The 12,686-nt window shown below is 41.0% G+C and overlaps 1 protein-coding gene across 1 annotated transcript in view; it reads left to right on the plus strand.

The window, feature by feature from the left end:
* Window positions 1–626: 626 nt before the first annotated feature.
* The window catches only part of AFF2 (ALF transcription elongation factor 2), a 336,221-nt gene continuing 324,161 nt past the window's right edge, over window positions 627–12,686 (plus strand). The window contains exon 1 of the mRNA XM_054169740.1: window positions 627–833. Coding sequence (XP_054025715.1) covers window positions 787–833 — 47 coding nt within the window. The 5' untranslated portion in view covers window positions 627–786. The remainder of the gene's footprint in view (window positions 834–12,686) is intronic.

Genomic DNA, 12,686 nt, shown 5'->3' on the forward strand with positions numbered 1-12,686 from the left:
GTCCTCATGAGTCAGGCAGGCAGGGCTACCAGCCCAGCCGGTGAGCAGACAGTGCCCACCTAAGACAAAACCCCCGGAGTGCTCGGAAGGACCCTTCTTTTTCAGTCTTTCCCCTTGCCCAGGGAACTTGGGTTGTCCTCTGCCCCCTTCCCCTGCATCGTGCATCTCCCAGTAATGCTGAGCGGGAGCGTTGTCCGTGCCACGTCTGTCACCGCTCCTGTCAGTCGGAGTCAGGTTTGCCCACTCGCAGAGCCGGCTTTGGCAATTAAATGAAAAGGGCACCTAGAATGTAATTATTTTTTTTTTTCTCTCCCTGCCCACACTTCTTTCGCCCCCGCTCCGATAATCCCGAGGCCGAGCTGATCCCCGACAGCCCCCGCAGTTTCTCCCTTTCTGCAGGAACTTCCCCGCGCACCCCGGGTGGCGAGGCTCCGCCAGATCCCGGCGGTGCCGCCGCGGCAGCTCCATGCCGCGGCTTCGGGCCGCCCCGGCTCCTCCCCTCGCGGTGTGTGAGTGTGTGTGTGTGCGTGCGCCGGGGCCGCCGCCGCCGCCGTGCCTGCCTCTCCCAGCCAGGCAGCCAGCCGCGCCGCGCTGCTGGCGGCGGCCGGAGCGGGCGGCGGCGGCGGCGCTCGGCGAGCCCCGGGCGGCTCCGCGCGGCCCCGCGGCGGCCGCCGCTGCCCATGCCGGCCGGGCTGCCCTAGCCGCGCCGGCTCTGCTCAGCTCTGCTCGGCTCGGAGCGGGGCGGGGAGGGGGCATCACTTCTCTGAGTCTCCCCACCAGATCGTTATGGACCTATTCGACTTTTTCAGGGACTGGGACTTAGAGCAGCAGTGGTAGGTTTTTTTGGGGTTTTTTTTGGGGGTGGTTTTTTATTTTGTTTGTTTGTTTGTGGTTTGTTTCCCCCCTTTCCTCCCCCCCCCTTGTCTTTCCACCCTTCTCCTAACAGCTGCCTCCTTCCTTTCCTCCCTGCTCGCTTCCCCGGTGCCTTAGCCTTTGTTGATGGGCGAAGCGCCCGGTGCCCGCCGGGGAGCGGGTCCGTGCTGCACTCGCGGGGAACCGCGCCGGGGCAGCCGCCGGCCGGCTCCCGCCACGCTCCGCAGCTGCGCAGCGCTCCGCAGCCGCGTCGCCGGCTCCGACTGGTGGGGGGCAACTCGCGGTCCGCCGGCGGCGGGGGACGAAGTTGGCCTGAGGGGGAGGAGAAGCATGGGAAGCGCTGAGATGTGCCGACTGAAATAGCAACAGCAGTTCCCGTCTCCGAGCCGGGAAGCGGTGCGGAGAGGCGATGTTTTCCCTGGAATCGCGGCTCTGCTCATGTTGTGTTCACTGCTGTCAGTGGCAGTATTCCTTTCACCGAGAGAAACGCAACTGTAGTTTTGCAGTGTGGCACAGTTCAGCCGGAGCCCTGCTTAGCGTGGGGGCTTCTGTTGCTGTTTTTGCTGATTTTCTATTCTGGGTGAAGCGTTATTGAAGTTAGTTTTGGAAGTGGGAAGATCAGTCCCTGTGATATTATAACAGGTCTTTTTTTTCTTCCCCCCCTTTTTTTCCCTCTTTCTGCCTCTTCATTTATACATATCTATATACATTTAAGAGTGGAATTTTAGGTTTATATTTCTCTATGTGCACACCTTGAAAAGGTCGGTGCGTCTGCTTAAGTGTGAACTTGTTCCAAAGTGAATGTTAAGGAATTTTAGATGGGTGACAAGTTGCTGGGAAAGTTAGAATTTGGGTAGGTATTTAGTCACTTCTCCAGCAGTTTATGCTTATTCTTTGGCTTTATCGTTTCTTTCTTTACTTTTCAATTCAGCAAATACAGTTATAATTCTTTGTGCACGATGAAATTCAGTGGTTGGTTACTGCTTTGTTAAATGCTTTTAGTCTGGACTGCAGTTGGCCAAGAAAGAGACTAAAACACTGTATTTTGTGATCTTAATCTCTAGATGTCACACAGATTGTATGTTTGCATGCGTGTTTGGACCTCATGTTTTGCAGAGGGTTTACTTTAGTTTGTGGATAATATAAAGATAACTCTTGGGAAAAGATAATATATTTAGTAACTGGCTATCATTTTGCTAAACACAGCCTAACAGTTGCAGTTGCAAATCCAAGATAATCAGAACCAAATAGCTGTCACATTCTATTTTACATCACTTTGTAGTAAATCCTTGGAACCATAAATTAGACTATATCAATATTAATCTGTAAGCGGGCGTTTTGGATCATGTGCCTGTTTTATCAGCTCTGCATAAACCATAGTGTTACATCTTTTAATAACCATGCTGTTGTTATTTAAAAGTAATAATCACAATAAAATTAGCGCTCAATTAAATATTATGCTTTTACCACACTATCTGTTCTCTGCTACACTAATTTATTCTGCAGGCAACTGATAACCACCGTATTACCCCTCAAATAATATTTGCATACAATTTGCCTAATTTACAGTATGGGTAACATTGTTAATTTAATAGAAGATGTTACAACCCAATATGTGGGTGTAGTACAAATACTATGCACGTTATAGGTATTGAGTTCTAATGTTTGCTTAATAACTTACTTTCATTTGACTATGGTTTTATGTGGATTTAGAGATGTACATCAGAAAGAAGGGAACTCCCGTGCCTCTGTTTTTCCTTAAAATATGAACACATTGCCATTCCTAGAAATTCCATTTGCTTGCTTTCGTACGGTGAAATTCATTAGTTTTAGTGCTTTTTATGGTGTATGAGGAAAGAACATTTTTAGTTTGACTGTTCTAAAGTGTTTGATAGCTATGCAAACTCTATGTGGCACAGGCATTCACACACAATTGCTTATTGCAGAGATCAACTTGGATTTAGCTTTTAATAATCCAATTAGTATATGCAAGTGCACATGTATATGATATGTAGGTACAAAATCTACATGTGTGCACAAATATTACATGTATTTTATTGTACTTACATGGATTTCTGACAAGTAGTTGTGTTGCTTAAGGAGGCTTGAATTCAGCTTATCCATAAGTATTTGCATGTTCATGTGTGTAGTATGTTATACGTGCCACATCTTTACACACCCAGAAACAGGCATGCTCACCCATCAAGATTTATTAATCTTTGTGTATCCAATATGGTATGGTTACTTCATAATATTTATGAATAAGTATACATAACATGATGTGTGAATTGCTGTTTCTTGTTTGGAAACTGCCCTCCTTCTTTCTGTTTGTAAGCTGGCCTTAGGTAAAACATGTTTCACAAGCATCTATAAGGCAATTAGAGACCCTCTTCTGCATTCCTTGCAAACCCAAAACTTCTGCTAATCTGCGCTGCAATCTCCAAGAAGGCAAGCTCAGGCCTACAGCCTGTGTGGGTGTTTGTATGTATTATCTGTATGCAAAATACAACAGAAACATAGTTAGCCTGAGAAACAGACATGAAAAAAACACAGCTTGAGGAGAGATTTTTGTAGTTTCTTTTCTTTTTAAAAATTTTTTATTTAAATCTCATGGAAAGGTGCAAAGGTAACACTTTCTGTGCATTGCCATTATATCAGGAAATGATTCTCCAAAAAGTTTTGGGCTGACGGGGAAAAATGGTTAATTTCCACCCCCCTTCGATGGAGGTATGTCTCTGTGTCACTTCTTGAAACATACTTTGTCAAGAACTGTCAAGGGTTACAGCATGTGCTGTTGCTACACGTGTTCTTAAATTCTCACCTGGCATTCTAGATGACTAGTGGGAGTTTTGTCTTGCTACAAACTGCAGAATCAGCCCTTTAGTTTTCCATATCAGGAAGGATCACAGTAATGTAAGAACAAGGTGTTTCGTTGAACCTTCAAGAATGTGATTGGGAAGGGCAGCTGTGGATTGGTGTGGGGTTTTGGTGGTAGTTTTGGGGGTTTTTGTGTGTTAACACTTAGGTAACGTGTAAAGTGAGGCCACAGATATCCCAATGGATGTTTTGCCAGACATGAAAAGCAGGTAAAAACCCCAAAACAATATAAATTAATCTAAACTCTGGCAGAGGTAAAAGGGCCAAAGCTAAAGTCTGCCTGGATGAGTAAGAAATGTTTACCTGGGCTTGTATTCAATATGAGCCATTCTATGAGGGAGAAGGGAAGGGAGATGGATATAATGAAAAGCTTGAATGCCTGTGTGCACCAAGGGGACCACTTGCTGTTAAAAATCAAATTTCATCTTTTAAATCACTTTCCACGCTTGTCTGTGGTAACCAAGTAAATGAAATCTTGAGGTGTCCTGGGACCGTGTGGCTAGATTTGAACCTGCTTATGGAGTAAGGTGGTGCCATTAATCACCAGCTGGGAAACAACAAAACCCAACAAAAACCCAACCACCCCAGAATGTATAGCTCCTCATGAGCACAAACAAAGGCAGAGAGACCCATGGTTTGTTATATCAATTATTGTTGGTATGAATAGCCTTTTAAGTTGTCTAGTCTTTTAAAGAAGTGGAAGCTGAGAAAATGCGTAGTTGGAAAATGCACATTGAGGCATCTAAAATAAAACCTGGCAAAAAGAAATAAAATCAGCAGGTAAGAGGATTGTAGTTATATGGATGTGATGGGGAAGACTGCGGAGAAACAAGCCTCTTGGGGGTTTTTGTTGTTTGTTTGGGGGGGTTGGGGGTTTTGGTTTTTTGTTTTTGTTTTATTTTTTTATATTATGTATCACAAGTAGCCTAATTACAGCAAAACCAGCAAACTGCCAGTTACACAGGAAGAGGCTTAAACTCACTAAACTGTTACATAAATAGAAAGTTCAAAGGTCTGTTTGTGGCTGACAAAGCTGAGAACAGGCCATCTGTGGGCCAGGTTCCTCTCCTGTATGAATGCAAAAACATACTGTGTGCCGCAGCAGTGTGTGCTTTCAACGTAGTCCTCAACCTGGAGGGGGTGATCCTGCTCTCCATACAAAGATGAACTGTTTCAGTTCCAACCTTGGGTATTTCTTCCCCCTTCACCCACCTTCCCTCTTCCCTTTTCTGTCTTTGCCTTGTGCCTCTGCAGAAGACCTTCTCAGTTACTGTTCTTTCACCAGTCTCTCTAATAGCTCAGTAAATGAAAAGTCTTCTGAACATGGAAGCAGTGTTGTGTTTCTGATGGGAATGTGTGAAATAGAGTAGATAGGCTCTTTGGGAGTTAGATTGATTTTTTTTTTTTCTTTCTTTTTTTTTTTTTTAGTTTTTCTTCCTTTTCTTTTTGGTGAGGGGATGATGGCAAGAGCATTAGTATAGCAAAAAGACACATTTTTAAATGGATTTCTGTAAGGTTCCCCCCTCACCCCCTTTCTTCACCTTAAGAAATGTTACAGTTGAATTGCAGTTACTTTTTGGATTTGTGTTACAGACATCCTCAAGGAATTATTTGAAAATGTTTTGTTTTGAATTTACTCTTAAAGTGTAAAGGGATGGATTGTGTGGCTGCTGGTGGGTGGGTGAAGGGGATTAGATGCTGTCAAAACAAGCAGCTGAGGAAGACTAAAAATAGTCTTGGGCCAAAACCTGTACTTGAAGCACATCCTGATTTAGTAATTCTTCCCTGGCTGATATTGAACTCCACAGAGTGTAAATCTTAAAAGAATTTGGCCATTTGCACACATTAAGCTTATATCTATCCTATGAGGCAAAATTACTATCAGTTTAACAGCATTTGAATTGTTTTCCTAATGATTAATTCAAGAATTTAATGACTTTTAAAATACACAAATTGGGATGGAAAGTAGATACTTCAGATACTGTTCAGCTATTCTGAAGCCAGGCAGAACTTCAGAGCATTTAAGCACTTTGTATGTGAATGCCAATTATATTGTTTGGGATTTTCTTTTTGAGTAAAGCAGAATTATTCCTTTTGTCTGTGTGACAACACTGTCACCGCAACCTGGAATTTAACTAAATAATTTAAGGGGAATATAGGACATTCTGTGAAGGATTAAGTTAAATAAAGATAGTAGATAATCACTGGGGGGAAAAAAGTGGACACTACTGGCCTTTGGGAGCTTCTTAGGACTGTGACGGCATGCTTCAGAATTGTGGAAGGCATGCTGTGATGCTTTCCATATTATAAAACCCTCGTTTTTTCATATGAGTCAAGCAAAATCCTCATCATGCAAGATGATGGGGATGAAATTTGCTCTAAGACTTTGAAAACACATGTGGCCCTTCATGTAGCAGGGCTACTCAGATTTTAAGTTGTTTTACTGAACTCTGCTCTTGATCACTCCAAAAAGATCAACATGTTTTACTAATGACTAAACCCTAGCTCTCCATCTATTTAGTAGTGGAAACTGATGTTATTTTTGACTGTGTGGTACACATCCATTTGCCTGAAATCTATCAGCAGTTTTGCATGATTGCACAAATAACTGGGCAGCCAGAAAGAGTGCAAATACTAAATCTTATGTTTTGGAAACATCTTAAAGAATAGTGGAAAATGTTTTATGTGCTTCAACCATGAAGTAGGTGGAATAGGCATTGAAACAGACACCATTCTGATCTTTCCCTGGTGCCTTTAGTTTGAGGTAATGAAATTTCTTTGTGTGGATGACTTGAAGGATTTGGGTCCTGGATAGTGGTTAAATGCATATAATCAATAAATACCATTAAGTACCCGTGTTGTCCTCCAGCCTAGACCTGAGCCAGTAGCCAGTGACATCAACAGAGATGCTCCCAGTGGACTTTTGAGAGTACTGCATTTGACCCTCTTTTTGGCCAAAAGGCAGAGTCCATGAAACGTGGAGCAACTCTTTAATGACCAGGATCAGCAAGGCGCTTTGCACACACCTAATGCTATGCATGTGGAAAAACTCCACAGAGCCCAATTCTGAACCTAATTCAAATTTACTGCCTTTCTTTTGAGAAGAAAGAAAATAAAATGGAGAGGAAAGCTTGAGTCTGTTCTCTTGGTTGCAGTTAATGGAATGTATTTTATAAAGCCATCAAATACCTATTAGCACTGAAAACTGAACCTGTGCTGCAAGTCTGGGTTTTGCGATGTTACAAATTCTTTCTTAAGCATTGAAAAAGAAGATAGTAAATCCAGTAATATGTCGTGTTAGTATAGCCTTCCAGACCACTCATAATATAATATAGTCAGGAAGTTACAACAGTGACTTGAAAAGACAGCTCTTTCATCCTTTTATTGTTACTGAGTGTTCTACAGTGATGCTTTGTAATCAGAATATTTGCTTAAATTGTTCTAATAGCTTTGGTCAGAGGTCAGAAGGTACATTAGTCCTGACTAATGGACCACTGTGGAGATAAAAAATGAGAGGAAAGATGGCAACGTGCACATCAGTAGCTTTTAAGCTCCATTTTGAATAACTTCTAATGATACAGTTGTTTGGCTTTTTGACCAGAAATTCTCAGAAAAGGCATTCGTGAGTGAAGATTATTAGTGAAGATTTTGAGCAATGAACTGGAGGGATTTGTTTTCAAAAGCTCTGTACTTGAGTCTAGTCTCACAGAAACTTGGAAAAAAGAATTGCATGTTGCTTCTTATTTTCAACAAGACTGCTGTTCAGTGAGGGTTGGGCTCATAGAGCTGAAAAAAATAATATGGAACTAGAGAGCTAAGTTAAGGGAATAAGCCAAAACTTTCTGTAGTTAACTTCTTCACTGTTACAAACTGTTTTATCAGAAAAGACTGGTTTTAAACTTGTACATAGCAGATCCACACCATAAATTAACTTTTAAACAAAGGTCTAGTCAATAGTCTGTTCTTCTGTAAAACTTTATCCCACATTTTAATGATGTTTTATGAATGTGTTCAAACCAAGCCACCAAGAGAAGAAAACTCTCACTTGCCATTTTTTCTTATCTGACCTCAGCAGTTAATCTGTATCTTTTCAGTGATGGTTATCCATGAATCCTTACTCCAGGTGATTTGGAATGCTGACGTTTAAAGAGAGTAGGAGGTGGTACCACAACTGGAATCTGATTTTCAGTATAGTTGACACAGAGGATGGGGGAATGCCATTTACTACATGCAGCATGTGAGTTGTGTTTAGTGAGGAGCTGTAGTCAGCAGTTCACATTCCTGGCTCAGATGCTGCATGGTACTACCAGTTATAGTAAGACATGAATAGCCCACTCGTAATTATATGTTTTTATAGGACTGGGGTATTAACAACCAGCAAAGAAGAAAATGAAGTAGAGCACCAAGTTAAAAATCACTCAGTTGGTCCTTTGACAAGTATTATGATAGCTATTTTTGTATTGCTGTGGGTGTACATGGTGTTGTGGGATAAGTAAATTCTGTAACTCTGCATTGCTTTCAGTGCCTGGGGCTCAAACCTGCAGACATCTTACTACTGAGACTTGTGCTTTTTCCCTGCGGCACTTTATGTGGCGCGTAGTGGTGGACTTGGCAGTGCTAGGTTGGTGATTTGACTCAATCTTAAAGGTCTTTTTGAACCCAAATGGTTCTGTGATTCTGTGGACTATTGTTAGGATTGAACTGAAGTTCAAAATTTCTTCTTGGTCATTCAAGTGTAGACCCTTATGATAGGTGATGGTATCCTACAAAACGATAAACAGTGGAAAGTAAGGCTGGGTAAAAATGGAGCAGTACTTGGTGACTTTCAATCTGTGTTGAGAAGGTAGCTTCCCAATGGAATGTTTTTCACTTAAAATATTTTTAGACCCAAGGGTAACAATCAGTTATGTAGATCTGCTTGTTCATTTATTTATTCCTTCACTCTGTCTCAGTGGTTTAGGTCAATATTTCACTTGTGAGGAAAAAAGCAAACAACTATCAGTAGAGAAAGCAAATGCAAAACTTCATATTTAAAGTCAGGAAGTAGAAAATGTCATTAAGATTGCCAAGTCTCATTTGCTTTGGTGTTATGTCATCAAGGAAACTAAGATTCTGCAGTAATACAGTGTTTAGATGACTCTTTCTATGTTGCCATCAGTAATAATGTTTCTATCTGAGAATGTTTTATTCAAGACTTATTCAAGAGTACGTACCTGTTGATTCTGGACTTCCTTTGTCTGTATAGAAGCTAGTGTGACAGATTACTCCAATGGGCTTAGTTTCAGAAGGTTGCACACATTTTTATGTCTCTGTCCTCAACTCTCAGGTGAGATGCCCATAGCTTGGGGTAGCCAATTCATGTATAAAGACTTGGGGCTGCTCTTTTGAATGTGGGGATGATTTATTCTTCCAGTTTCTTTTCTGTAGAACAATGGAATGACATTCTTCCTGGTATTTCCTATGAAGAATAATGATGAGGAATTATCTTCTCTGTCTACAAGTGTTTAAAAACTCATTAGTTAGGGTCCCTGAAAGAATTCCAATACAAGTCAGTGGGTGTGGTGAAGCTGATTGTAATGGGAAGCGGACTGGGCCCCGGGGCTGGTGATCAGCAGGGAAGCAGAGCTGTAAAGAATACTGTGCATATGCTATAGTAAGCATTTTCATGAATCTTCTCTGTGGGAGAGGACAATGGCTTTGGAGCTCATATTTACTCAAAAAGCAGTCCTTTGACTTTTGTGGCTTTATGCTTCATTGCACATTGGGAAGCCCATTTGTCTTCACCAATCTTTTGAAGAGGGATAGGTGAAGGGATTGAGGCATTGGCCATTAGCTGAGGAGTGTAGCGGTTGCTTTGCTTTTTTAGGTAATATTTGGCAAAGCTGTTGTTTGCTAAATCAAGGTGAATATATATTTAGGAATAGAACGTGGATTCCTTTACTGGCTTTGCCACTAGATGCTGTTGGAAAGTCACTTTGTGTCTGTCAAAGTGGGGTAATGGTATTTACATCTTTGATAATCTATGTTATTTTTATTCAGGTGGAAATCATGAGAGAGAAGGCCCAGCTGTGTAGTTACCTTTATCTGGTGTTTCTGTTCATTTTTTTATCCCCCTGGGCGTCAGCTGGGAACTGTTTTTGACATTTTCTCTATTCTGAATGTTGCTCTAGCTGTATTGTCCTTCACTAGCTTGCTTGTACTGTGTTACCTACAAGAGTATATGGTGTTGATGTTGTCTATAGCATAGCTTATGTGCTGAGGTCCTGTGTTGGATGCAACTTTTGTGCTTATGATATCAGAACACATATTTAGAAAAGTGAGATGATGTTTCTAGCCACAGACCTTTCAAGTAATGTTGATTTATGTCTCTGATTTACCTCCTTTTGTAATGTGAGAAGAATAACATCTCAGAATTCTACTGCTAGACTGAAGCATTTTGTAGAGCAGACATTGCCATTACCCCTTCTTACATAAGGGGGAATGGAACGAGAGGAGCAAAGTGACTTGGAGAAGAATCTAATGTTGGTCAGGACTGCTGTCAGCCAAGTTCCAGTTCACTGCTTGCCCACTGATGAGTATATTTTCCTATTCCACAGGGGTGTGATGAGGTTAAGTCCTGTAATGTTTATGAATGTTTATGGTGATAGAGCACGACAGGAACCTAGGCAGATATATTAGTAGGGAAAAGGCAAGATCATAAAGAGGAATGGTAGGATTTGGTCAGAGCATATCTACCAGAAGAGGTAATCAAAGCAGAGAAGCTCTTATGAAGGGCAGAATTCATTTACAGTGTGCATATTTGATATAATTTACCCTGCTCTCAGCTGGACAGTGAAGGTCATGGACCTTCAGAGACAGAACGATCTTGTTACTCCAGAAGACTTGTCATTTCCCGCGTTCTTATAGCAAAGCTTTGTATACGGACCTGTAGCTTAAGTAAACGTCATGTCTCGGATGCTTCACTGAATAGTACATCCACATGTTTTCAGAAGCATTGTTGCTCTTTGAGCCAGCTGCCTTTGTTTCTAGCATACTGCTGCTTTGCTGGTTAACCCTGGCCATGAGTTTTCTTCAGATATGTTATTAGACTGAACGTATTTTCTATTTATACCACTTGGGGATACAAATTACTGTGTTGCATTTAGCGAGCAGTAGGAAGAGTACATCTTTGTGATGTACCAAAAAACCCCCAAAAACAAAAACCAGAGGGAAATATTTATTCAAAGATCTTTTCGTTCAAGGGAAAACAGGCAGAAAACAGGCAGTCTGTATTTTTAATGTCCTAGAGATGCAGGAGGTATTTGTGCATGAGAGTTTTAATAGATTATGTTGGTGGAATTTGGTTCTGAAATTAACAGTGGGCTTTGAAGAAGGGGATGAATTTTGTTGGAATCCTGTGTATCATTTTAGGCAATTAGGGAGATTAGTAGCATACATACTTTGAAGTATTGTCTTTGTGGCTTCGATAGTTGTCTGTGGGCCAGTAAAGTTGCATTAGAGGGCTAAGCTGAAGGCCACTGCAGCCAGTTGAAGGTTTTTCTTGGTTTACTAAACTATAAAACATACTTGGCTAGAGCTTCCTTTGCTTGCTCACTCCCTTTCTGAAGAAGATGACCTCCAGAAACATTACGCAATGTATTGCAATACTTCTGTTACTGTTCAGTTTTTCCTTCTCTAAGAGCTCTTGCCCAAACTGACAGTTCTTTGATGTGCACGTGGATGGATCATAGGTAAGGAAACTTAATTCAAGAGGATTTTGTTATCTGTGTAGGAAAAGCGGTTGTGTGCTCATTCGGAATCATACAGCCCCATGAGCAGGACATTGAAACATGTTTGGATGGTAGACCATGACTAGGTGTTACCCTCATCAGGATAATAAATAAAACACCTTGCTGTCACATCACTCTGCTTGGTTCATTCCCCATTACCCAAGACAAGCTGTTGTGCGAGAATTTTGCCTGGTTGTAGACTGCTCATGAATCTTGCAGTACATGACATGCAGACATCTAGCAAACCTGACTAGAAACTGCATAAAATACACAGACATAACACAGAAGTCATGTGTTTGAAAACACATTGTTGCTCCACAAATAACTGGGTATCTGGAAAGCTTTTTTTTCCTCCTGTATAACCATAACCAAGTGTATTCTGCTAGCTGCATTTCAACCAGATCCAGGGTTATTTTAGATTTTGTCATGATTCTCAGTTGTGTAAACTCACACAATCTGCCTACAAATTCAACTTCAATGATAAAAGGTCTCATCAAAAAATTGAGGCAGACTAGAATGTTTGATTAAGATTTAATATCTTTCTAACTAATTATAAGGCAGTGTTAATGTGTGCTTTAATAGCTGTGGAAAGAAAAGGAGCCTAAATGATACAATTCCATTCTACCAGGTCTTTTGTAAACAATTAATGGTTGGGTGGATGTTTGAAGAAAAGGTGAGAGAACTGATAAACCTATTCCAAAGGGCTTGAGAAGTTGAAGTGATTTCTAGATGTAGATTAGTAGCAAATGATGACAACCAAGGCAGCATTACCTCAGTTGATTAATTTATAAGGATACTGGTCAATGATTTTAACCAACAGCTATGCATAGTGGAATCCTAATGGGATCTGTCTGTTAAGATTACATAAAGTAGAGCATTTGATTTATTTCATAGCTTTCCAACGCTCCACTTTAACTTCATACAAATAATGCATTAGTCACACTGGATAAAATGGTGTATTGAATAAAGTTATGATTTTGTCTGCTTCTTATAATCTGATTTTTAGAAAGGATTAAATCTGTTTTAGTAGTTTATTCATATCATAAAAGAGATTGTTGGTTGAATGAAATCTTTACATCTGCCACTTTCTATCTCATTAGAAAAGACAGTAACATAAAGTTCCTCATTTCCTCCCAGTCTGTTTTATCCCCTGGCATGTCTGAGTGT

Source organism: Dryobates pubescens, chromosome 18 (genome assembly GCF_014839835.1).
Source record: "Dryobates pubescens isolate bDryPub1 chromosome 18, bDryPub1.pri, whole genome shotgun sequence".
Lineage (NCBI taxonomy): Eukaryota > Metazoa > Chordata > Aves > Piciformes > Picidae > Dryobates > Dryobates pubescens.